The sequence below is a fragment of the Lithobates pipiens genome, unplaced genomic scaffold, assembly GCF_037356315.1.
Source record: "Lithobates pipiens isolate NorthernLeopardFrog02 unplaced genomic scaffold, aLitPip1_a1.2 Scaffold_23, whole genome shotgun sequence".
NCBI lineage: Eukaryota > Metazoa > Chordata > Amphibia > Anura > Ranidae > Lithobates > Lithobates pipiens.
The window spans coordinates 336,876,559-336,903,227 of record NW_027507785.1 but is presented as its reverse complement, the minus strand read 5'-3'; the positions used below and the strand labels follow the sequence as shown (position 1 = coordinate 336,903,227).

The window sequence follows — 26,669 nt, the reverse complement described above, 5'->3', positions numbered from 1 at the left end:
TTGATGCCCGGCGGGTGCTGGGCTTGCTTGTTGGTTTAATATCAGAATGAAATTCTCTGGATTTGGTGATGGGATTGAATATGTACAATGTTACCGCCGAGCCAAATCATTCCTGGATGATGCCGATCGGTGAAATACAAAGTCCAGTCGTAGTGGAAAGTTCAACTATAAAAAGAAAAAGATTCAATAAAATGGCAAAAAAACAACAACAACAAAGGATCATTTTCCAGTCTTTTGATAAAACGGATTCATTATATGTGATGGGGGGAGGGGAAGAGGAAATGATCGGTGTGACAAACTGATATCAAATAATTATCACCAGTTAATAAACAATCAATTGATTTTGATGACATTTATATAGAAATGGAGAGAAATTCTCCTCCCAGAAACAATCGGTGAGGAATAATTCTTTCCAAATATGGATGAGGAGAATCCTCGAATATCAGAGCGATCGATCAAGTGCCAAACCGCTCCCCTCATAAAAGATCAATGGGATCTGTTCCCCGAACAATCGCTGTATAGAGACCCCTCCCTGATGCTCCAGCGGGTGGGTTAGAGCCCCTCATATGGATATAGGGAAATAGAAGCAAAGTGGCGTTATTCCTTTTTTTATTGGTTAGAAAAGCATAAAAATAAAATTCTCACTTATAATATCCTCTTCTCACATGTCGGCATGTGAAATCATCGCTCTGGAAGCGCCACACCGCGATCTGCGCTCCAAAGAGGGGGCGTGACACAAAACTGGAAGAATCCACCCACTTAATGCATTTCGCTCCGCCCAGGAAGTGTCATCAGAAGCTCCCTGGGCACTTCCTGGGCGGAGCTCTGATATTTGAGGATCGTCATCCGTATTTGGAAGGACTTATTCCTCGCCGACCATCGTTTCCCACCAAGCACCGATTGCGCGATAAAATATTTTGTATCAAATTTTTTGGAATAGTTTCCCAAACGTTGGATGTAGAATAAGATCTGAAGACATTGTGACCACATCACAGAGCCTGAAGTATAAATCCCATCTAAGATACAAATTTCCTTTATTTGTTGAGACAGCGCTGGTTATATTGACCTTTACACCTTACCCTCTCACCTACCGGCATTCCCCTCCCCCCATCTCCCCTCCCCCCCTCCTCCTGCCCAGGCCAAGTCTCAGCTTTCAGCACTGTCACACTTTGAATGACAATTACTCAGTCATGTAGCACTGTACACACAGGACATTTTCATCATTCGTTTTGAGACAAATAGAACTTTCTTTTAGTGATATTTAATCATCACTGGGGTTTTTTTTTTTTTTTTTGCTAAACAAACAAAAAAAGACCGAAAAAATAAATAAAAACTTTTGATAGTTTTGTTTTTATAACATTTTGCAAATGGTAATTTTTCTCCTTCATTGATGGGCACTGATAGACCACACTGATGAGGTGGCACGGGTGGGCACTGATAGGTGTCACTAATAAGTGCCACTTTTTGGCACTAATGAGGCGGCACTAGTGGGCACTGATGTCACCATTAAAGTGGAAGTAAACTCATCGATTTAAACAGTTAAAAAAAAGGGCATGCCGGGAATGCTAACTGCACATTGGCTGTGCTCTCAGCTAAACTATCAAATCATCCAATGGCTGGTGTCGTAACGAATCACATGTGCAGCACCATAGCAGTTGAAGATTAAACAGAGGCAAAGATGGCAGCTTCCTTGGCTGAAAACAACAGGGGAGTTTACTTCCACTTTAAATGGTACTGATGGGTGTCACTGAAGCGCACTGATAGGCAGCACTGATGAGGCAGCAGCAGGTGGTAATGGTGGGCACTGATGAGGCAGCAGCAGGTGGTAATGGTGGGCACTGATGAGGCAGCAGCAGGTGGTAATGGTGGGCACTGATGAGGCAGCGGCAGGTGGTAATGGTGGGCACTGATGAGGCAGCGGCGGGTGGTAATGGTGGGCACTGATGAGGCAGCGGCGGGTGGTAATGGTGGGCACTGATGAGACAGTGGCAGGTGGTAATGGTGGGCACTGATGAGGCAGCGGCGGGTGGTAATGGTGGGCACTGATGAGGCAGCGGCGGGTGGTAATGGTGGGCACTGATGAGGCAGCGGCAGGTGGTAATGGTGGGCACTGATGAGGCAGCGGCGGGTGGTAATGGTGGGCACTGATGAGGCAGCGGCAGGTGGTAATGGTGGGCACTGATGAGGCAGCGGCGGGTGGTAATGGTGGGCACTGATGAGGCAGCGGCGGGTGGTAATGGTGGGCACTGATGAGGCAGCGGCAGGTGGTAATGGTGGGCACTGATGAGGCAGCGGCGGGTGGTAATGGTGGGCACTGATGAGGCAGCGACGGGTGGTAATGGTGGGCACTGATGAGGCAGCGGCAGGTGGTAATGGTGGGCACTGATGAGGCAGCGGCAGGTGGTAATGGTGGGCACTGATGAGGCAGCGGCGGGTGGTAATGGTGGGCACTGATGAGGCAGCGACGGGTGGTAATGGTGGGCACTGATGAGGCAGCGACGGGTGGTAATGGTGGGCACTGATGAGGCAGCGACGGGTGGTAATGGTGGGCACTGATGAGGCAGCGACGGTGGCTCTCCAGGTTTGGGACTCGTGTCCCTCTGATGGTAGCCGGTAATTGTTTTTTTTTTTTTTTTTTTTCCTCATAGACTTGCGGTTAACAGAGCGCCCCCTGCAGGCAGCTCATGCTTGGGACGCCCTCCTGACAATGAATGGCCGCGCTGTAGCTGTCTTTGAGCTATAGTACGGGTGTGAAGGGGTTAAAGGAACACATCCCTTTTATCAGCAGCTCTCTATATATGGCTGGGTTCACACTGCTGCGGCTACGAGAACCGGATGTGATTCGCACTGCAGTGTAAATCACATGCGATCTCTGTGCGGTGCGAGTTCAGCCATACAGATAGTATACAGATAGTATACAGATAGTATGGCTGAATTCGCATCGCACCCGCCGCAAACTCGCACGGGACCCTTTTTTTGGTCCGCAGCAGAATCGGTCTTCACACCATGCGATCCGATTCCTGTCCGGGTTTGCAGATCGCACTGCGATATGCGAACTGATCTGGGGGTGTCATTAACATTTCACTGACACTCCCAGCAGTTCGCATAGGGCAGTGTGACCTGCCGCCGGGAGGCATGCGATGTGGGAACCCGCCGCGTATTCGCGGTGTTCCCGCATCGCTGCAATGTGAACCCGGCCTGAAGCACAAAACACATTGTAGCGAAGGGATCGCTTTATTTTAAAAAAAAAACCTCCCAGAAAAGACGTCATTTATTTTCCAATCATTTCAGGGACTTTCAAGCAGAAACAATGTGGAGAAAGTGCATTTCCCTTCATGGTGGGTGAAAAGTTCTTCATTGTTTGTTTTATTTTAGTTTTCTTCATTATTAAAGTGTTCATGTCGTGCACAGACCAGTTTAAGATTTCACTTTCTGTAAATAATTGTGTTTTTTTTCCCCACACATTTTCTCATGTATATTTTATTAAATGCTGATCTGTAGATTAGGAATTGCTTTGAGTTGATTGGGTGAGGTAGTAGAAGAGTGCGAATGCCCCTCCCCCTCCTCTGAATTCTCCTTTGACCAGACGCCATTGTCTGCTTAGTCACTTCTCATCTCCAAACTTCCCAGCATGCTCCTCTCACTGCGCTCTTTATATTTTCTAATGTCTTTTGTTTACTCTACATTAAATAAAATAAAAAGTATAAATATTTATCATTTTTATTTATATTTTGTCCCCCATATGGAAGTTTAACAATAATAAAGTTACTTGGTAAATTGCCCCTCCCCCTTATCTGAAGAAGACTTGTCTGTATGTGGCAGCGATCGGCGGTCGGGGGTCGGGTATACTCTGGTTTCTTTTCAGATCGAATAAATCTTTCGCCTTTTACTAAAGATTTCCGTGGAGAGGAACAATTATGAGTTTCTGAGAATTTTTTGATGCCCGGCGGGTGCTGGGCTTGCTTGTTGGTTTAATATCAGAAGAAATGATGTAGCTCCGCCTCCTGTGTTTTTGACATTTTAATATTCCTGGAACCGCAGTTTGGTTTTGGTTTTAATTACTCTAAATTTTGGCCTCAGTGACAGTCTGGCTGGATTGCACAGTGTTCTGCTTGACCATAGGTGGCGCTGTCATCCCTGGCAGGTGTTAGAACACAGTCCAGTTGGGTGCATTGAGTGTCAGTTCTCTCTCAGAACCAGGCCAGAGGGAGTGTCATTCTTGCTGTGCATTCTGGGAGAGGGTACTTAAGGTGCTGACGTCACATACTTCGGGGTTCTGGTCCAGAAGTGCTTTCTGGCTGTTTGGTCCTCCATCATTCTTTTTGAGACAAATAGAACTTTCTTTTGGTGATATTTAACCACTTGAGATCCGTGCTATAGCCGAATGACAGCTACAGCGCGGATCTCCTTTTCTGGGACTACGTCTATTGACGTCATCCCGTGCACGAGCGGCCTGCGCGCCCCCTGATCGGCAAGTCTACGAGACTCGCCTGATCACCGATCCGTGCAAGGGGTCGATCCCGACCCCTTATCACGTGATCAGCTGTCAGCCAATGACAGCTGATCATGTGATAGAACGGAGCCGGTAATCAGCTATTATTCCTCCTCGCGCTGACAGCGCAAGGAGAAAAAAAAAAAAAGCCGATCACCGGCGGCCGTGATCGGGACACCCATCCCAATCACGGCCAGCCCTAGCAGTGCCCACCTGCCCCCTGCTTTGCCTGCCTGAATAAAAAAATGTGTCCCCCCTGTCAGTGCCACCCAGCAGTGCCCACAGTCTGCCTCAACAAAGGTGCTGCACCCCAGTGCCACATATCCGTGCCCAGCAGTGCCACCTATCAGTGCCCATCAGTCCTATCTATCAGTGGTACCTATCAGTGCCCCTTAGTGCCACCCATCCGTGCCATCTTATCTGTGCCCATCTTTGCCCATCAGTGCCGCCTTATCTGTGCCCATCGGTGCCGCCTTATCTGTGCCTATTAGTTCCGCCTTAACTATGCCTATCAGTGCCCACCAGTGCAGCCCATCAGTGCCCACCAGTGCAGCCCATCAGTGCCGCCTCATCAGCGCACTTCAATGAAGGAGAAAAATGACCTGTTTGCAAAATTTTATAACAAACTATTAAACATGATTTTTTTTTTTTGCATCTTTTTTTGTTTGTTTAGCAAAAAATAAAACTCCGAGCTGTAACTAAATACCACCAAAAGAAAGCTCTATTTGTGGAAAAAAATGATAAAAATTTCATTAGGGTACAGTGTTGTATGACCGCGCAATTGTCATTCAAAGTGCATCAGCGCTGAAAGCTGAAAATTGGTCTGGGACTGAGGGGGGTTTAAGTGCCCAGTAAGCAAGTGGTTAATCATCACTGGCGTGCTTTTTTTTTTTTTTTTTTTTTTTTTTGCTAAACAAACCAAAAAAGACCAAAAAAATAAACTTTTCATAGTTTGTTTTATAACATTTTGCAAACGGGTCATTTTTCTCCTTCATTGATGGGCACTGATGTCACCATTAAATGGTACTGATGGGTGTCAATGAAGCGCACTGATAGGCAGCACTGATGAGGCAGCGGCAGGTGGTAATGGTGGGCACTGATGAGGCAGCGGCAGGTGGTAATGGTGGGCACTGATGAGGCAGCGGCAGGTGGTAATGGTGGGCACTGATGAGGCAGCGGCAGGTGGTAATGGTGGGCACTGATGAGGCAGCGGCAGGTGGTAATGGTGGGCACTGATGAGGCAGTGGCAGGTGGTAATGGTGGGCACTGATGAGGCAGCGGCAGGTGGTAATGGTGGGCACTGATGAGGCAGTGGCAGGTGGTAATGGTGGGCACTGATGAGGCAGCGGCAGGTGGTAATGGTGGGCACTGATGAGGCAGCGGCAGGTGGTAATGGTGGGCACTGATGAGGCAGCGGCAGGTGGTAATGGTGGGCACTGATGAGGCAGCGGCAGGTGGTAATGGTGGGCACTGATGAGGCAGTGGCGGTGGCCCTCCAGGTTTGGGACTCGTGTCCCTCTGATGGTAGCCTGTAATTGTTTTTTTTTTTCTCATAAACTCACAGATAACAGAGCGCCCCCTGCGGGCAGCTCATGCTTGGGACGCCCTCCTGACAATGAATGGCCGCACTGTAGCCGTCTTTGAGCTATAGTACGGGTGTGAAGGGGTTAAAGGAACACATCCCTTTTATCAGCAGCTCTCTATATAAAGCACAAAACACATTGTAGTGAAGGGATCCCTTTATTTCAAAACTCCCAGAAAAGACGCCATTTTTTAATTTATTTTCCAATCATTTCAGGGACTTTCAAGCAGAAGCAATGTGGAGAAAGTGCATTTCCCTTCATGTTGGGTGAAAAGTTCTTCATTGTTTTTTTTTTTTATTTATTTTTTTCATTATTAAAGAGGGACTCCACTGCAAAGAAAATTATTAAAAGCCACCAGCTACAAATACTGCGGCTGCTGACTTTTAATAAATGGACACTCACCTGTCCCAGGGTCCAGCGATGCCGAGGCCGATCGATCGCTCGGCTCTCAACTGCTGCCGCCGCCATTCTAGGTGAGCGAATCAGGAAGTGATGCATTGCGGCTTCACTTCCCAGTCCCCTACTGCGCATGCGCGAGTCACGCAGTGCAACGGGAATGGTCCGCGCTGTCTCTGGGATCCGTGTGTGTCCCAGCAGACAGCGCGCCGGGGGAAGGAAGAGGCATAGACTCCCGTGGGAGTGTATGCCTGGAAGTGGGTGCAAATACCTGCACCCCCCTCCCCCCTGAAAGGTGCCAACTGTGACACCGGAAGGGGGGGTTCCGATGAGCGGAAGTTCCACTTTAGGGTGGAACCCCGCTTTAAAGTGCTATTTAAAGTGTTCATGTCGTGCACAGACCAGTTTAAGATTTCACTTTCTGTAAATAATTGTGTTTTTTTTCCCCACACATTTTCTCATGTATATTTTATTAAATGCTGATCTGTAGATTAGGAATTGCTTTGAGTTGATTGGGTGAGGTAGTAGAAGAGTGCGAATGCCCCTCCCCCTCCTCTGAATTCTCCTTTGACCAGACGCCATTGTCTGCTTAGTCACTTCTCATCTCCACACTTCCCAGCATGCTCCTCTCACTGCGCTCTTTATATTTTCTAATGTCTTTTATTTACTCTACATTAAATAAAATAAAAAGTATAAATATTTATCATTTTTATTTATATTTTGTCCCCCATATGGAAGTTTAACAATAATAAAGTTACTTGGTAAATTGCCCCTCCCCCTTATCTGAAGAAGACTTGTCTGTATGTGGCAGCGATCGGCGGTCGGGGGTCGGGTATACTCTGGTTTCTTTTCAGATCGAATAAATCTTTCGCCTTTTACTAAAGATTTCCGTGGAGAGGAACAATTATGAGTTTCTGAGAATTTTTTGATGCCCGGCGGGTGCTGGGCTTGCTTGTTGGTTTAATATCAGAAGAAATGATGTAGCTCCGCCTCCTGTGTTTTTGACATTTTAATATTCCTGGAACCGCAGTTTGGTTTTGGTTTTAATTACTCTAAATTTTGGCCTCAGTGACAGTCTGGCTGGATTGCACAGTGTTCTGCTTGACCATAGGTGGCGCTGTCATCCCTGGCAGGTGTTAGAACACAGTCCAGTTGGGTGCATTGAGTGTCAGTTCTCTCTCAGAACCAGGCCAGAGGGAGTGTCATTCTTGCTGTGCATTCTGGGAGAGGGTACTTAAGGTGCTGACGTCACATACTTCGGGGTTCTGGTCCAGAAGTGCTTTCTGGCTGTTTGGTCCTCCATCATTCTTTTTGAGACAAATAGAACTTTCTTTTGGTGATATTTAACCACTTGAGATCCGTGCTATAGCCGAATGACAGCTACAGCGCGGATCTCCTTTTCTGGGACTACGTCTATTGACGTCATCCCGTGCACGAGCGGCCTGCGCGCCCCCTGATCGGCAAGTCTACGAGACTCGCCTGATCACCGATCCGTGCAAGGGGTCGATCCCGACCCCTTATCACGTGATCAGCTGTCAGCCAATGACAGCTGATCATGTGATAGAACGGAGCCGGTAATCAGCTATTATTCCTCCTCGCGCTGACAGCGCAAGGAGAAAAAAAAAAAAAGCCGATCACCGGCGGCCGTGATCGGGACACCCATCCCAATCACGGCCAGCCCTAGCAGTGCCCACCTGCCCCCTGCTTTGCCTGCCTGAATAAAAAAATGTGTCCCCCCTGTCAGTGCCACCCAGCAGTGCCCATAGTGCCACCCAACAGTGCCCACAGTGCCACCCAGCAGTGCCCACAGTCTGCCTCAACAAAGGTGCTGCACCCCAGTGCCACATATCCGTGCCCAGCAGTGCCACCTATCAGTGCCCATCAGTCCTATCTATCAGTGGTACCTATCAGTGCCCCTTAGTGCCACCCATCCGTGCCATCTTATCTGTGCCCATCTTTGCCCATCAGTGCCGCCTTATCTGTGCCCATCGGTGCCGCCTTATCTGTGCCTATTAGTTCCGCCTTAACTATGCCTATCAGTGCCCACCAGTGCAGCCCATCAGTGCCCACCAGTGCAGCCCATCAGTGCCGCCTCATCAGCGCACTTCAATGAAGGAGAAAAATGACCTGTTTGCAAAATTTTATAACAAACTATTAAACATGATTTTTTTTTTTTGCATCTTTTTTTGTTTGTTTAGCAAAAAATAAAACTCCGAGCTGTAACTAAATACCACCAAAAGAAAGCTCTATTTGTGGAAAAAAATGATAAAAATGTCATTTGGGTACAGTGTTGTATGACCGCGCAATTGTCATTCAAAGTGCATCAGCGCTGAAAGCTGAAAATTGGTCTGGGACTGAGGGGGGTTTAAGTGCCCAGTAAGCAAGTGGTTAATCATCACTGGCGTGCTTTTTTTTTTTTTTTTTGCTAAACAAACCAAAAAAGACCAAAAAAATAAACTTTTCATAGTTTGTTTTATAACATTTTGCAAACGGGTCATTTTTCTCCTTCATTGATGGGCACTGATGTCACCATTAAATGGTACTGATGGGTGTCAATGAAGCGCACTGATAGGCAGCACTGATGAGGCAGCGGCAGGTGGTAATGGTGGGCACTGATGAGGCAGCGGCAGGTGGTAATGGTGGGCACTGATGAGGCAGCGGCAGGTGGTAATGGTGGGCACTGATGAGGCAGCGGCAGGTGGTAATGGTGGGCACTGATGAGGCAGCGGCAGGTGGTAATGGTGGGCACTGATGAGGCAGCGGCAGGTGGTAATGGTGGGCACTGATGAGGCAGTGGCAGGTGGTAATGGTGGGCACTGATGAGGCAGCGGCGGGTGGTAATGGTGGGCACTGATGAGGCAGCGGCAGGTGGTAATGGTGGGCACTGATGAGGCAGCGGCAGGTGGTAATGGTGGGCACTGATGAGGCAGCGGCAGGTGGTAATGGTGGGCACTGATGAGGCAGCGGCAGGTGGTAATGGTGGGCACTGATGAGGCAGCGGCAGGTGGTAATGGTGGGCACTGATGAGGCAGTGGCAGGTGGTAATGGTGGGCACTGATGAGGCAGCGGCAGGTGGTAATGGTGGGCACTGATGAGGCAGTGGCAGGTGGTAATGGTGGGCACTGATGAGGCAGCGGCAGGTGGTAATGGTGGGCACTGATGAGGCAGCGGCAGGTGGTAATGGTGGGCACTGATGAGGCAGCGGCAGGTGGTAATGGTGGGCACTGATGAGGCAGCGGCAGGTGGTAATGGTGGGCACTGATGAGGCAGCGGCAGGTGGTAATGGTGGGCACTGATGAGGCAGTGGCGGTGGCCCTCCAGGTTTGGGACTCGTGTCCCTCTGATGGTAGCCTGTAATTGTTTTTTTTTTTCTCATAAACTCACAGATAACAGAGCGCCCCCTGCGGGCAGCTCATGCTTGGGACGCCCTCCTGACAATGAATGGCCGCACTGTAGCCGTCTTTGAGCTATAGTACGGGTGTGAAGGGGTTAAAGGAACACATCCCTTTTATCAGCAGCTCTCTATATAAAGCACAAAACACATTGTAGTGAAGGGATCCCTTTATTTCAAAACTCCCAGAAAAGACGCCATTTTTTAATTTATTTTCCAATCATTTCAGGGACTTTCAAGCAGAAGCAATGTGGAGAAAGTGCATTTCCCTTCATGTTGGGTGAAAAGTTCTTCATTGTTTTTTTTTTTTATTTATTTTTTTCATTATTAAAGAGGGACTCCACTGCAAAGAAAATTATTAAAAGCCACCAGCTACAAATACAGCGGCTGCTGACTTTTAATAAATGGACACTCACCTGTCCCGGGGTCCAGCGATGCCGAGGCCGATCGATCGCTCGGCTCTCAACTGCTGCCGCCGCCATTCTAGGTGAGCGAATCAGGAAGTGATGCATTGCGGCTTCACTTCCCAGTCCCCTACTGCGCATGCGCGAGTCACGCAGTGCAACGGGAATGGTCCGCGCTGTCTCTGGGATCCGTGTGTGTCCCAGCAGACAGCGCGCCGGGGGAAGGAAGAGGCATAGACTCCCGTGGGAGTGTATGCCCGGAAGTGGGTGCAAATACCTGCACCCCCCTCCCCCCTGAAAGGTGCCAACTGTGACACCGGAAGGGGGGGTTCCGATGAGCGGAAGTGCCACTTTAGGGTGGAACCCCGCTTTAAAGTGCTATTTAAAGTGTTCATGTCGTGCACAGACCAGTTTAAGATTTCACTTTCTGTAAATATGTTTTTTCCCCACACATTTTCTCATGTATATTTTATTAAATGCTGATCTGTAGATTAGGAATTGCTTTGAGTTGATTGGGTGAGGTAGTAGAAGAGTGCGAATGCCCCTCCCCCTCCTCTGAATTCTCCTTTGACCAGACGCCATTGTCTGCTTAGTCACTTCTCATCTCCACACTTCCCAGCATGCTCCTCTCACTGCGCTCTTTATATTTTCTAATGTCTTTTGTTTACTCTACAGTAAATAAAATAAAAACAGTATAAATATTTATCATTTTTATTTATATTTTGTCCCCCATAAGGAAGTTTAAGAATAATAAAGTTACTTGGTAAATTGCCCCTCCCCCTTATCTGAAGAAGACTTGTCTGTATGTGGCAGCGATCGGCGGTCGGGGGTCAGGTATACTCTGGTTTCTCTTCAGATCGAATAAATCTTTCGCCTTTTACTAAAGATTTCCGTGGAGAGGAACAATTATGAGTTTCTGAGAATTTTTTGATGCCCGGCTGATGCTGGGCTTGCTAAATTGGTGAAAAATAGCTTGAGTTCCTTTTGATTGTATAGATGCTGAGACATTGTCAATGTTGGTAACAGTGGTGGTCAACGTGGCCTAGTAAATCTTTACCTGCAGGTTGCCGGACTGTTGAAACCTTTTGGGTTCTGCCTTTGTGCGCTTGGCCTGAAATAAATATTGATGGCGTAGCCAACCAAAGCGACTGCTTCCCACTTGAATTCTTTAGATCTCGCTCCTGTTAGCAAAGCGTGTCGCAGCTCGTTGAACAAAACTTCCCGCCTGCTCCATTTTTGGTGAGTGCCGTCCTATTCCGCTCTTTTTAAGGGATCCTTTATAAAGCACAGGGCATCGCGCTATATATACCCCAATTCCATTGCCGTGCTCCTCATAGGGTTCCGAAGAGGCCAACTGATTCCCGCTATGCAGCTGTAAAGACATGGAAATGAGGCTGTCCTGCTCTATAGCGCCCTTCTGTCATTGTCTGCGGGCACTGTCACCAGCATTGTCATTGGCAGTGGGCCGTCCTTGTGCTTTTCTTTATTTGCATAACCCTAATGTAGCTCAGATAATATATCGTTTGATGTTTTTAGCTTGATAAACTCTTTCTTGGTGTTTGACGTCTCCTTTATTTTTCTTTACCAGTTCTGCACCTTATTTGGTTGTGTTTTTGCTTAGAAATGATCTGGTGTATGGAGTCTCCATGAGTAGAGCCGCCTCTGTGTGCCGCCGGAGACCTCGCTGAGGCCGGGGGTCAGGTATACTCTGGTTTCTCTTCAGATCGAATAAATCTTTCGCCTTTTACTAAAGATTTCCGTGGAGAGGAACAATTATGAGTTTCTGAGAATTTTTTGATGCCCGGCGGGTGCTGGGCTTGCTTGTTGGTTTAATATCAGAATGAAATTCTCTGGATTTGGTGATGGGATTGAATATGTACAATGTTACCGCCGAGCCAAATCATTCCTGGATGATGCCGATCGGTGAAATACAAAGTCCAGTCGTAGTGGAAAGTTCAACTATAAAAAGAAAAAGATTCAATAAAATGGCAAAAAAACAAAAAACAAACAAACAAAGGATCATTTTCCAGTCTTTTGATAAAACGGATTCATTATATGTGATGGGGGGAGGGGAAGAGGAAATGATCGGTGTGACAAACTGATAGAAAATAATTATCACCAGTTAATAAACAATCAATTGATTTTGCTGAAATAATATAGAAATGGAGAGAAATTCTCCTCCCAGACAAGACGTTATTTTCTCAGTCATTTCAGGGACTTTCCAGCAGAAAGTTATTTTCCCCCTGAGGTCTCATCGATCGCTTCTTCTGGTAAACACACATTCAGAGGCAGTTGGGTGTTTCAGCTTCCCCCGACCTCCTCCAATGTCATCTTATGTGTGTGTGTATATATATATATATATACACGGGTTTGTTTAATGTCGTTTTTAGGCAATTGCGTTTTAACGGCTTTTCTTTAACCTCCCTGGCGGTACGATTATTTCGGATTTTAGGTGCTAAAAGCGGTACCATTATTTTGCATGAAAATTTGGCGTTTTATATTGTAGTCCTGCAATTCTTAGGAATAACTCACTTAAATCTGTCCAAACCAGAGTCTAGCAGACATCCCGGGTATAATAAAGTTTGAAAAATGAAATCATAAATTATAATATAATAAATAATTATAAATAATTGTACCAAATAATAATATAACAATAATAAAAATTATTCAATAATGTAATCAAATCAAAAACACTGAAATTTGCTGAGTTGCAGAATTGTCGCTGTCGTTACTTTTCAGTATTTGATGACGGATCTCCCCACAAATCGCTGTCCCTCAATTCTGCGAGTGATTCTAGTTTATTATCGCTGTTTTCTAGCTGGTCTAAAACCATTTTTGATGTAAAGGGACAGTTTTGGTTGCTATGGACAATCTCCAGTTTCCAGGCAGAAAGAACAGTTTTTATTACATAAAACTGCATGCAGGGCACTGGGCAGACCACGAGGGACAACGGGGATGTAAAATATTTACATACAGCGATGTGATCTGTAAGATTACATTATACTGTATGTTTACTGTTTGTTTCACTTTTTGAATTTGGCGCCGATCTCCGTCCCCGTGCGTCGCAACGCTCGCAGGGAACGGAGATCGGCGATGTGATGCATCGAGCAAGACACGGCTCGCTCGTACAGCGGGGAGACAACGCTGGATCCGAGGGAGTAAACCTCCTCCTGGATCCAGAGATGCGGTCCCGAGTCTGGCTCGGGGATACGGCTTTTGGTATGAAAATTCCACCCCGAGCCAGACTCAGGAATACCGCTAGGGGGGATAAAGGCAAAAAAATGAGTTCAGATGCCGAAGTTTCAGGCGCTAAACGTCGCGTTTTGCCGCAATCTCGTTTATAAGCGTTTTTACAGGTGCCCTATTTTTCAACATTACGAAACTTAAAAATGATAGCAAATGATGAAAAAGCACGAGAATTTAAAAAAAAAAAAACTTGTAATTGCTTCTTATGCTTCATAGAGAATTTCTATGCCCCTAATGAGCCCATCATCCAATCCAATCCAATCCAATCCAATCCAATCCAATCCACCACTAGCAATGCTGTTAGCCAAAGTATAATTGGAATTTGACCTAATATGTTGTTAGATTTTAACCAGATGACCCACCATTGAGCTTCACCCCCCACTTCATCAAACATAGTTGCGTGAAATTTGGGGTTAAGGTTGGGGGGGTTTTCCCCTTGAAGAACAAGTTTAGGGTTATGGTTTCCCATTAGTGTTAGGGGGTTATAGTTGGGGGTTTTCCCCCCGAAGAACAAGTTGGGGTTAATTAGAAGGCCATGTCCACCCCCTCCCCAGAATTTCAGGACAGGCCGAGGACCTGCGTTCCGTTACCTCATCTGGTTGTTTCATACAATGGCCACCTTTTCACTCTCCTCTCCACTATCCCTCCCCCACTTTCTTATTTACATTTGTGTGTTTGTCACGTCTTGTTTTGTCACTTTGCACGTTTGCTGTGATGAGAAAGGTCACAGGTCCTCGGGCCTGTCCTGAAAGTCGGGGGGGGGGGGGGGGGGTGGACATGGCCTTCTGGCTTAGTTCGCCCTCTTTCTTAGGGTTTCGGTCTCCCTTCGGGGGGAGCCTTACCTAGTATTTGGGTGGGTCTGTTTTGGCAGACCTTGCAAAGAACGGGGTCTGCCTGGTTTCAGTCAGATGGATCAAGTTTTAAAGAGGAATTAAAGGCAAAAAAAATTTATTTTTTTAAAACGTACCCTGTAAGGCAAAGGCATAATGAGCTGGTATGCATAGCATAGCATACTAGCATAGCATACTAGCTCATTATGAATAACTGACCTGAGAACGAAGCCCCCGAAGTGGTCCTCCGTCTTCCTCTTTGCCGCTGCCATGTATCCCGGAGCGGCTTCCGGGTCTCACGGCTCGGGCGCTGTGATTTGCCGGAGCCGCGATGACGTCACTCCTGCGCATGCGCACAGGAGCCGACACTCGCGGCATATCGCCGCAATCTGTGGCCTGCCCAGTGCGCCTGCATGCTGCTGTCTTTGGGTAAATATCTCCTAAACCGTGTAGGTTTAGGAGATATTTCTTGGACCTACAGGTAAGCCTTAATCTAGGTTTACCTGTAGGTCAAAGTTGGTTGTAACATGGATCAATCCACAAAAATTAACACATGAGGTCAGATCACATCCTCTAATAGCTCCCACGTTACAAATCTTCCATTCGGTTCGCAAGAAGCTACACATTGCCTCAGTTCCGGGCCCACTAACCCCAATTGACCAGAATCCAGACTTCCCTCCTTGTATTTCGCCTAAATCCGATGCTGACATATCTGCAGTGGAACCCATGAGAGCCAAATCCTTCTATCACAATGGTCAGATATTATCTTTTCAAGAAATTTTAGCTCGTTTCCCTGGAATGAAGATTCCTTTCTTTAAATACCTTCAAATAAGACATTTTTTGCAAAGCTCTAACTCCCAATCTCTGTGGTATAGAGACCATACGCCGTTTGAAAACTTATGCTCCAAAACAGACCCTCAAAGACACCTCATTTCATTTACCTATTCTTTAATGTTCCCAGATGCTTCTTTCTCAAATGACACCACATGTAAGAAATGGGTTAGAGAACTGTCCTTGGATTTAACACATGAGGACTGGCAGAACATATATACACACATACATTCAGTCTCCCTAAATGTTACCGCTCAAGAAAATGGATACAAATTATACTCTAGATGGTATAGAACGCCTGACCGAATTCACAAATTCCATTCTACTATCCCTCCCACATGTTGGAGATGTAATCTAGCGCACGGTTCTCTTCTCCACATATGGTGGGATTGTCCTTTAATCCAACCATATTGGAAGGAAGTCCATAAACTCATCACTAAAATCACAACCTATTCCCCAGACTACACGCCAGCTCAATAGCTCCTGCATCATACATCTATTCCGCAATCCACTTATAAAAGATCCCTCTCATTACATCTTATAAATGCAGCAAAGCTTTGCGTCCCGTTCATTGGCGTTCTTCCCCTCCCCCCGCTATTTCTGAATGGCTCCGCAGAATAGAGAAAATAGCTGAAATGGAGGGCTTGATCTCTCAAGCGAAAGATACTCATACTAAATTTCATAAAACGTGGTCATTTTGGTCACATTTTAAAGCGGGAGTCCACCGGGACTCCGCGTTTTTTTTTTTTAAAAGCCAGCAGCTACAAATACTGCAGCTGCTGACTTTTAAATAGTGACACTTACCTGTCCAGCGCGCCCGCGATGTCGGCACCCGAAGCCGATCGCTCGCTCGTGCCGCCGCCATCTTGGATATGGGAATCAGGAAGTGGAGCCTTTCGGCTTCATTTCCCGGTTCCCTACTGCGCATGCGCGAGTCGCGCGGCGCAATCCGGACGGTCCCCGCTGCCTCTGTGAGCTGTGTGTTTCCCAGCAGGCAGCGGGGCACTTGCTGAAGGGGGCGGGCGCTTGCGGAAAGGGGCGTAACGTATGCCCCTTTCCGCAGAGAGCTAGACCTCCGCTTTAAGTGCTCGACTACATATAACACCCTAATATCTGTCCCTGGGGACCCCAACATAATATAATAGAATAAATGACATTTCACTGCTTTTATATAGCAGCTTGTACTCAATTCTGGATACTAATCCCTTATAAGGTAGACAACCATGTTGGTTGTAGCTCAGATTAAAGCCATACAGACCACTACCTTATATATAGTCTGATGTTAGGACAGTCTGATGTTAGGACAGTTTGATCCCATTAGGGGTGCGTGAGAGAATATGGAATTTACAGATTCATTGTTACTCTAGTTTGTTGCACCTTTTTTTTGGTTTCTTCTGAGATGTAGGTATGCGACTAATATGACTCCAAGTAATTTCATCCATATGATAGATATTTACAAGTGTGTTTTTTTTTTTTGTTTAATTTTTTTTTTATTGATCTATGCATGTCTATCTTATGCCAAATATCAATTCATATTGTTGCTTTATTTTCAAATTCTGTATTTCATAATTACAATGATATTCAGATTTATGTTTTACTATGTGTATGTAACATGCAATTTTTATTTTATCAATAATAATCAATAAAAACATTGAAACACAAAGTTGGTTGTAAGGGTTTACACCCACTTTAAGTGTCCTTGTCCCTCTCTGGAGCCCAACCCCCCCCCCCCCGGGGGATTCAGGAGAAGGCCCTCTGATTCTAGAAGGCTTGTGTACCCGTCTGCACTTTTTTGTGTCACTCTTTGTGTGTCACGTTTTTTATGCACCGGGTGAAGTTTTTGAGTGCGTTTTGCACGCTCCAGGCTTTCAATAAAAAAAAAAAAAATCTGACGGAACACGGCGCTCACTAGACGCGGTTTTGCCGTCTCACTTCCTGCATTCCTTTGTAGTTTTATCTTTCCGGAAAGCTCCGCCCAGCACTGCTCATTTGCATACCCATGATGCACTTGTGCTGCAATGAACCAATGAATGTACAACTTTAATTCTAATGTTTTTATTGAATGGATGAGAAATTCTCGTCTTTTTGTTGCACAGAATAGATTTTCTATGTGTGGGAATGTGAAGACGCATTGAAGTCATTTAGTCTCCCTGATAGGAAAACGAAGTGCGATTTGTTGGGGGTTCTCCTCCTGCGGGGGTTGGGTATACTCTGGTTTCTCTTCAGATCGAATAAATCTTTCGCCTTTTACTAAAGATTTCCGTGGAGAGGAACAATTATGAGTTTCTGAGAATTTTTTGATGCCCGGCGGGTGCTGGGCTTGCTAAATTGGTGAAAAGTAGGTTGAGTTCTTTTTGATTTGTATAGACACTGAGACGGCGTCAATGTTGGTGACATTGGTGGTCAACGTGGCCTAGTAAACCATTCCATGGCCTCGGTCTACCTGTAAGTTGTTGGACCGTTTAAACCTTTCGGGTGTCTTTTCTGGCTTTGTGCACTTGGCCTGAAATGAAAGTTGATGGTGTAGCCAACCAAAGTTTCTGACTCCCGCTCGAATTCTTCAGGTCTCGCTCCTGTTAGCAAAGCGCGTCGCCGCTCATTGAAAAAACTTCCCATGTGCTCCATTTTTTTTAATTTTTGAAAGCCTGTGGCGTGCAAAACACACTCAAAAACTTCACCTGTTGCATAAAAAACGTGACACAAAAAAGTGCAGACGGGTACACAAAATCAGAGGACCTTGCCCTGAATCCGCCGGGGCGTTGGGCTCCTGACAGGGACAAGGACACTTAAAACTTGATCTTTCTGGCCGAAACCAGGCGGACCCCGTTCTTTGGAAGGTCTGCCGAAACAGACCCACCCAAATACTAGGTGAGGCTCCCCCCGAAGGGAGACCCCAACCCTAAGAGAGAGAGTGAGCTAAGCCAGAAGGCCGTGTCCACCCCCTCCCCCGACTTTGAGGACAGGCCCGAGGACCTGTGACCCTTCTCATCACACAATGCGCAGTGACAAAACAATCAAAACGTGACGCACAAATAAATTAAAGTGGGGAAGGGATAGTGAAGAGGAGAGTGAAAGAGTGGCCATTGTGTGAAAAAATGACCAGGCCCTCCGGACAGGAATAGAAAATTCCTCTGGTCCCAGTCAGAAGTATTTTCTGGTGAGTGCCGTCCTATTCCACTCTTATTAAGGGATCCTTTATAAAGCACAGGGCATCGCGCTCTATATACCCCAATTCCATTGCCGTGCTCCTCATAGGGTTCCGAAGAAGCCAACTGAGACAAGCGCCTGCCGATTCCCGCTGTGCAGCTGTAAAGACATGGAAATGAGGCTGTCCTGCTCTATAGCGCCCTCTCTCATTGTCCGCTGCAGTGGGCCGTCCTTGTGCTTTTCTTTATTTGCATAACCCTAATGTAGCTCAGATAATATATCGTTTGATAAACTCTTTCTTGGTGTTTGACGTCTCCTTTATTTTCTTTACCAGTTCTGCACCTTATTTGGTTGTGTTTTTGCTTAGAAATGATCTGGTGTATGGAGTCTCCATGAGTAGAGCCGCCTCTGTGTGGCGCCGGAGACCTCGCTGAGGTCGGGGGTCAGGTATACTCTGGTTTCTCTTCAGATCGAATAAATTTTTCGCCTTTTACTAAAGATTTCCGTGGAGAGGAACAATTATGAGTTTCTGAGAATTTTTTGATGCCCGGCGGATGCTGGTTTTGCTGATTTGGTGAAAAGTAGGTTGAGTTCCTTTTGATTTGGAAAGGCACTGAGACGGCGTCAATGTTGGTGGCTTTGGTGGTCAACGTGGCCTAGTAAACCATTCCATGGCCTCCATGTAAGTTGATGGTCCATTGAATAGATGTGGAGGAGCCGGCAGTGTGCTCCAGAGCTTTGCACGAATTTGCAGGACTCTCCATCGCAGCTCAGTCGTTATTTTCTCACCCGTTATGTGGCTGAACTTTCCTCTCTTACTGTCGTCTCCTGATCTGCCTGCAATGAATAGAGAGTCACAGAGACCCGGTTATGACATCAATGGGTCTAAAATAAGAGATGAAATGACAAGTTTTATATAAAAGGGGAGGAGCCAGGGAAGGCAAAATTTAAGTCGATGAAACTTCATTATGAAATGTTTGCAGGGGCACGTGGCGGTTCTCTGACTTTCTCTCTCTCTCTCCTGCTGATAGTAATCTGATCGGTGATGTCTGCGTCCTGGAAGATATAATGTGTCACCTGCCGCTTATCGAGATCCGGATCACAGAGTGCTTTGGTGAGTACATGAAGGAAGCTGTGATTTCTGAACAAATGAATGTCATCAGAAAGCCTCTAAAGTAACACTAAGGGGTCTATTCAATTAAAAACTCCCTGGACCGGTGCCCATTCACACAGACATCACTAATTGTCAAAATATATTGCCCAACATGTTTATTTCCTATGATCATCAGCTCCATCCAGTGGCAGTAATGAGGTATTTTCCTGATTGAGTTATTTCAGGAATATACCACATTAAGGTCAGTAGATGGAGCTCATGATCATAGGAAATACACATAGTAGAGAAAACATGGGGATAAATGACATCTGTGAGAACGCATGAGACATTATTCTAGGGAATTTCTTTGTAAATTGACCTCAAAGTGATTCTAAAGGTTGTTTTCTTTTTTTAAAAAGCAAACGTCATACATACCTGCTCTGTACAGCGGCTGTGCACAGAGCAACCCCCGATCCTCTTCTTATCGGGTCCCCCACCGGCGCTCCTCCCCCTTGACCAGTGCCCCAAATAGCAAGTCACTTGCTTTGTGGGCACCTGTGCACACTCGCTCCTGAGCCCTGCTTTATGCGTCTATAAGACACCTAGAGCCAAGACTCAGCCCATGCCAACGCCCTCTCTCCTCATTGGTTCACTGGCTGTGATTGACAGCAGTGGGAGCCAATGCTTCCACTGCTGTGTCTTCATTTAATGTGGTGAGAGTGACCCGGGACAGCCGAGGCTCACGTGCACATCACTGGATCGAGAGGGGACTCTAGTGAGTATTGGGGGGGGGGGGGTCGCAGGAGCAGCACACAGAAGGTGTTGTTTACCTTCATGCATTGAAGCCAACCACTTTACCTGCCCCATGCCAGGTACAGGCAGTGACTTGGTGAATAGAAGTTATTCAAAGTCTGATTACACCCAAAGGTGATACGTGGCACCGGGTGGATACTGCCATTATAATTCACCTAGTAGATTTTAAAATAAGCTTTGCTCTTACAAGGGCTCCTATTGTAGCTGCTGCTATGTTTTCTAACTTTTATATGACAGATAAATGCAGCAGGAGAAGGAAGACTGCTCCATGATGTTAGGTTGGGGGATTTGCCAGCTCCAGTTCACATGAACTATCAGAAGTTGCGGGGGCCTCAAACATTATATGACCCAAAGTCTATGGACCCCCGACCAGCACATCTACAGGGTATGAGCTAGTTGGACATTCCATTCCGGAACCATGGCTGGTATTATTGGGTTGCCCCCTTTGTGGGTATAACAGCCTCCACTATTCTAGGAGGGCTTCCTACAATATTTTGAAGGGTATTTGTGCCCAAATATGTGAGTTTAGGTTCTGATGTTGGACGAGAAGACCTGGCTCACCATCGGTGCTTCAATTCATCCCAAAGCTGTTCAGGAGGGTTAAGGTGAGGACACTGAGCTTGTTGGACTTTCCATACCAAAACCATGACTATTAAAATAAATTTGCACCCCCCCCCCCCCCATGGCCATTAAGATTGAGTTGCCCCCCTCCTTTTGTGGCTATAATATCCTCCAGTCATCTGAGACCGCTTACCACTGAATCTTGGAGGGTGTCTGTGGGAATTTGCACCCATTTCTGAGGTCAAGTATTGGTGTTGGATGTGAAGACCTGGTTCACCATTGGTGTTCCAATTCATCCCAAAGGTGTTCGGGGGGGATGAGGTCAGGGCTCTGTGCAGGACAGATATGTCCCTCCACCACAATCTCATCAAATCATGTCTTTATGGAGATGTTGGTTGAGAAGTCTTGACTCATACCAATTCATCCCAAAGGTGTTCAGGAGGGATGAGGTCAGGACACTCAAGTTCCTCCACCCCAAAGGGGCCACACCATGTCTTTAGGGAGCTGGCTTTGTACACGGGAGGGGGGGGGGGGGGCGCAGTCATGGGGGGAACAGAAAAGGGTCTTCACCACACTGTTAGCACAAGGTTGGAAGAGCCCAATTGTCTCCAATGCTGTAGTATCTTGTCCTGATCTGAACTCCAGCATTGGGAAGGAGGGACCCATGTTTATGACCATATAATGTATGTTGATATTACATTGTTGCCGTATAATATACAGGATACAATTACACATAACAACCAATCAGCACTCGTATTTTGCTGTTCTCCTCTAATGGCCTAATGGATCTTTCTGCAGATGAAGGGATTGATGTCCGATTACGAGGGATAAAGATCAAGTCCTCCAAGGAAAGGGATTTGGGCCTCAGGGCTGACATGTTTCTTCCTCCTAACCTGGTACGATACCCGCGACTGGAGGCCATCGACCCCGACATCTTGTACAGGAGAGCCATGATCCTCCAGAGGTCAGATTGTCCACCAATCTCTTCCTGGACCCATAGGACGGGTCACGTTGTAAAGATAGCGGAGCTTTAACAAGTTCAGGAAAAAGCTTTGGAGCGAATGGAATTAGATCCCTTACTGAGCGTTACAAAACCACCACAATCTCCATTAGAAATGTTCTCTTTCTTGCTGCTGTTTTGACTTCAGTTTCACCCGACGCGACGTAATGAAAAATCGACAACACCGCTATAAATCTGAATAATTGTTGAGGTGGTGAGGAGCGCTTTATTACTTAGGAGTTTATTTATAGGAAACTCGCTGTACGAAATGATATTCTCACAGCCGCAGTGAAAAATCACCATATTTTGTCAAATATGATTATTTCCTATGTTCATCAGCGCCACCTAGTGTCCACAATGTGGTATTTTGCTCATTGAAGTATTTCAGGAAAATAACACATTATGGCCACTAGATGGCAGTTATGATTTTAGGAAGTAATCATAGTAAAGGAGATCTATGACTGAAGACAGGACAGGGGATCCTGTGCACACAGCACTTGTTTCCCGTCTAAATCTGTGCAGGGGTTGCTGTGCTGTGTTGTTGGATAGCCCCATCCACTTGCCTGACAACACAGAGGGATGAAGATGGAGTTCTCAGTGATAGCTCAGGACAGGGGTCTTCAAGCTTTTCAAGCAAAGGACCAGCTTACTGTCCTTCAGACCTTGAGGGGGGGGGGGGCGGATTGTGGCCAGTGGAAAATATCTCAGGCCCAGCTTCAGTGAGAATAAACATGGCGTCAGGGTTTGTGCTCAGTAGGAGGAGGACTAATGCCCCATCGTTGGTATTATTGGGAGTAATATTATCTCATCATCGGTATCAGGGGAAGATATAGTGCCCTATTGTTGGTGTCAGTAGAAGGAATATTGCCTCATATCATTGGCAGAACAAAGTACTCCAAGGGCCAGATAAAGGCTAGCAAAGGGCCACATCTGGCCCTCGGGTCGCTGTTGGGAGAAAAACACAAGCTGACCGCAGCAAACAGCGGGCACTACACTAGCAGGTCTCCCATTAGTGTAGTAGTCAGTGTGTGCCGCTGTCAGCTTGTGTTTTTGTGAATGAAATGACACATCAGTCCTAACGCCGACCATTTCCACTCTCTGTGCCCCTGAAAAACAGGCTGCAGGGCCAGCTGGGGGTCAGGGCCGGCTGTAACTCCCCCCATCATGGGAAATCCCTTCCTTTTAGGCTGGAGGGGGGAGGGTATTGGAGCTACAGCCATCAATGACAGAAAAGAAAGTTGTATTTTATTTGGCATCCTCGGCTCTGATTTGAATGGGGACAAGTGCCATGTGCACCGAAAACCCCTGGGGGGTGTAACAAGCTCCTCCTCCTCCCGAAACCCCTGGGGGGTGTAACAAGCTCCTCCTCCTCCCGAAACCCCTGGGGGGTGTAACAAGCTCCTCCTCCTCCCGAAACCCCTGGGGGGTGTAACAAGCTCCTCCTCCTCCCGAAACCCCTGGGGGATGTAACAAGCTCCTCCTCCTCCTCCCGAAACCCCTGGGGGGTGTAACAAGCTCCTCCTCCTCCCGAAACCCCTGGGGGGTGTAACAAGCTCATCCTCCTCCCGAAACCCCTGGGGGGTGTAACAAGCTCCTCCTCCTCCCGAAACCCCTGGGGGGTGTAACAAGCTCCTCCTCCTCCCGAAACCCCTGGGGGTGTAACAAGCTCCTCCTCCTCCCGAAACCCCTGGGGGGTGTAACAAGCTCCTCCTCCTCCCGAAAACCCCTGGGGGGTGTAACAAGCTCCTCCTCCTCCCGAAACCCCTGGGGGGTGTAACAAGCTCCTCCTCCTCCCGAAACCCCTGGGGGGTGTAACAAGCGCCACCTTCTTCTTCTACAGCTTTAAACAAGATATGGCGAGTTTTCGTTGCAGCTGAGCGATTTGTTTTCTAAATAGACCCCTGAACATGTATTTTAAACGTTTATTGGAGGGGACTGGCGGCTCCATTTATCCGAAGACGTCTGTAGGTGGTCTTTAGGATAAGGAATAGAAGCGCCCCCCCACATACAGAATAACATTTTATTGGAAATCTCCAAGGAAAAGCCAATGTCTTTTGGGTTTGTGAGTCTCTATAGCCCTGAAGAAGGGAAACTCCAAGACCCCAAAACGTGTCGGCTTTTCCTTGGCATTTTTAATTCAAATATTTTAAATCACAGGAAGTGGTTCTTTCTGTTCACCAATGTAATCCCTCCTGCTCTAGGGGCATAAAGGAGAGAAATAAATTCTGGGGCTTTAAATGTGCCACAGAGAGATCAAACACATATACTATATTGTCAAAAGTATTGGGACGCCTGCCTGTACACACACATGACCTGTAATGACCCCCCCCCCCTCAGTCTTAGTCCGGAGGGTTCAATATTGAGTTGGCCCTTTGCAGCTATAACAGCTTCATCTCTTCTGGGAAGGCCGTCCACAAGGTTTAGGAGGGTGTCTATGGGAATGTTTGACCATTCTTCCAGAAGAGCATTTGTGAGGTCAGGCACTGATGTTGGACGAGAAGGCCTGGCTCACAGTTTTCGCTTGAATTCAGCCCAAAGGTGTTCTATAGGGGGTTGAGGTCAGGAATCTGTGCAGGCGAGTCAAGTTCTTCCACCCCAAACTTGCTTATTCATGTCTTTATGGACCTTGCTTTGTGCACTGGTGGGCAGTCATGTTGGAACAGGAAGGGGCCGTCCCCAAACTAAGTTGGGAGCATGAAATTGTCCAAAATGTCCTGGTAAGCTGACTCCCTAAGACAGGGGTGCCCAACCAGTGGCCTGGGGGCCACATGTGGCCCGCGGAGCCCTCTGATGTGGCCCGCGACCTCCTGCTCTGGGATGGTGGGTTGGCAAGCCCAGATTACATGTTGTCTACCCGCCATGCCAGAGCATCAGTGTTGTGAATGAAGCCAGCGGTAGAGGAAGCAGCTGCAGAACATAAACCAAATGCTTCCTGTATAGCACCGGCACCTGTCATAGGCGGAGTGATACCAAATGCCCTCTGCCCGGGACAGCAAGTTTATTGCTAAAATCACAGTGTATAGAGGGACATATCTCTTCTGCGGTGGTTACTGGGCTGCTTTTGAACTGATTCGCAGGTGTAGAGCAGTGTACCTGCGGCTTACCTGCACCGAGCCATAGACTTCTCACCTTACCTGCACCGAGCCATAGACTTCTCACCTTACCTGTACCGAGCCATAGACTTCTCACCTTACCTGTACTGAGCCATAGACTTCTCACCTTACCTGCACCGAGCCATAGACTTCTCACCTTACCTGCACCGAGCCATAGACTTCTCACCTTACCTGCACCGAGCCATAGACTTCTCACCTTACCTGCACCGAGCCATAGACTTCTCGTCTCACCTGCACCGAGCCATAGACTTCTCACCTTACCTGCACCGAGCCATAGACTTCTCACCTTACCTGCACCGAGCCATAGACTTCTCGTCTCACCTGCACCGAGCCATAGACTTCTCACCTTACCTGTACTGAGCCATAGACTTCTCACCTTACCTGTACTGAGCCATAGACTTCTCGTCTCACCTGCACCGAGCCATAGACTTCTCGTCTCACCTGCACCGAGCCATAGACTTCTCACCTTACCTGCACCGAGCCATAGACTTCTCACCTTACCTGCACCGAGCCATAGACTTCTCACCTTACCTGCACCGAGCCATAGACTTCTCACCTTACCTGCACCGAGCCATAGACTTCTCACCTTACCTGCACCGAGCCATAGACTTCTCACCTTACCTGTACTGAGCCATAGACTTCTCACCTTACCTGTACTGAGCCATAGACTTCTCACCTTACCTGTACAGAGCCATAGACTTCTCACCTTACCTGCACCGAGCCATAGACTTCTCACCTTACCTGCACCGAGCCATAGACTTCTCACCTTACCTGTACTGAGCCATAGACTTCTCACCTTACCTGTACTGAGCCATAGACTTCTCACCTTACCTGTACTGAGCCATAGACTTCTCACCTTACCTGTACTGAGCCATAGACTTCTCACCTTACCTGTACAGAGCCATAGACTTCTCACCTTACCTGTACTGAGCCATAGACTTCTCACCTTACCTGCACCGAGCCATAGACTTCTCACCTTACCTGTACTGAGCCATAGACTTCTCACCTTACCTGTACTGAGCCATAGACTTCTCACCTTACCTGTACTGAGCCATAGACTTCTCACCTTACCTGTACTGAGCCATAGACTTCTCGTCTTACCTGCACTGAGCCATAGACTTCTCACCTTACCTGCACCGAGCCATAGACTTCTTACCTTACCTGCACCGAGCCATAGACTTCTCACCTTACCTGCACCGAGCCATAGACTTCTCGTCTTACCTGCACCGAGCCATAGACTTCTCACCTTACCTGCACCGAGCCATAGACTTCTCACCTTACCTGCACCGAGCCATAGACTTCTCACCTTACCTGCACCGAGCCATAGACTTCTCACCTTACCTGCACCGAGCCATAGACTTCTCGTCTTACCTGCACCGAGCCATAGACTTCTCACCTTACCTGCACCGAGCCATAGACTTCTCACCTTACCTGCACTGAGCCATAGACTTCTCGTCTCACCTGCACCGAGCCATAGACTTCTCACCTTACCTGCACCGAGCCATAGACTTCTCACCTTACCTGCACCGAGCCATAGACTTCTCACCTTACCTGCACTGAGCCATAGACTTCTCACCTTACCTGCACCGAGCCATAGACTTCTCACCTTACCTGCACTGAGCCATAGACTTCTCGTCTTACCTGCACCGAACCATAGACTTCTCACCTTACCTGCACCGAGCCATAGACTTCTCACCTTACCTGCACCGAGCCATAGACTTCTCACCTTACCTGCACCGAGCCATAGACTTCTCACCTTACCTGCACTG

The 26,669-nt window shown here is 47.3% G+C and overlaps 1 protein-coding gene and 7 non-coding genes across 9 annotated transcripts in view; all 8 read left to right on the top strand.

Moving 5' to 3' along the window:
• LOC143928587 (U5 spliceosomal RNA) overlaps positions 1 to 24 on the top strand; it is a 115-nt gene extending 91 nt beyond the window's left edge. Inside the window, exon 1 of the small nuclear RNA XR_013262432.1 lies at positions 1 to 24. This exon is cut by the window's left edge and continues 91 nt beyond it. This is a non-coding gene — a small nuclear RNA (U5 spliceosomal RNA).
• HECTD3 (HECT domain E3 ubiquitin protein ligase 3) overlaps positions 1 to 26,669 on the top strand; it is a 150,568-nt gene that overhangs the window by 69,954 nt on the left and 53,945 nt on the right. For both annotated transcript variants that reach the window (XM_077450809.1, XM_077450810.1), the window contains exons 8-9: positions 19,352 to 19,434; positions 21,586 to 21,751. In XM_077450809.1, coding sequence (XP_077306935.1) covers positions 19,352 to 19,434; positions 21,586 to 21,751 — 249 coding nt within the window. The remainder of the gene's footprint in view (positions 1 to 19,351; positions 19,435 to 21,585; positions 21,752 to 26,669) is intronic.
• Positions 3,846 to 3,960, top strand: LOC143928594 (U5 spliceosomal RNA). The gene has a single exon (XR_013262437.1). It is a non-coding gene; the product is annotated as a U5 spliceosomal RNA (small nuclear RNA).
• LOC143928592 (U5 spliceosomal RNA) lies at positions 7,306 to 7,420 on the top strand. The gene has a single exon (XR_013262436.1). It is a non-coding gene; the product is annotated as a U5 spliceosomal RNA (small nuclear RNA).
• On the top strand, positions 11,103 to 11,217 carry LOC143928584 (U5 spliceosomal RNA). The gene has a single exon (XR_013262429.1). It is a non-coding gene; the product is annotated as a U5 spliceosomal RNA (small nuclear RNA).
• On the top strand, positions 11,970 to 12,084 carry LOC143928586 (U5 spliceosomal RNA). The gene has a single exon (XR_013262431.1). It is a non-coding gene; the product is annotated as a U5 spliceosomal RNA (small nuclear RNA).
• On the top strand, positions 17,380 to 17,494 carry LOC143928585 (U5 spliceosomal RNA). Its single transcript, XR_013262430.1, has one exon. It is a non-coding gene; the product is annotated as a U5 spliceosomal RNA (small nuclear RNA).
• Positions 18,770 to 18,884, top strand: LOC143928595 (U5 spliceosomal RNA). Its single transcript, XR_013262438.1, has one exon. It is a non-coding gene; the product is annotated as a U5 spliceosomal RNA (small nuclear RNA).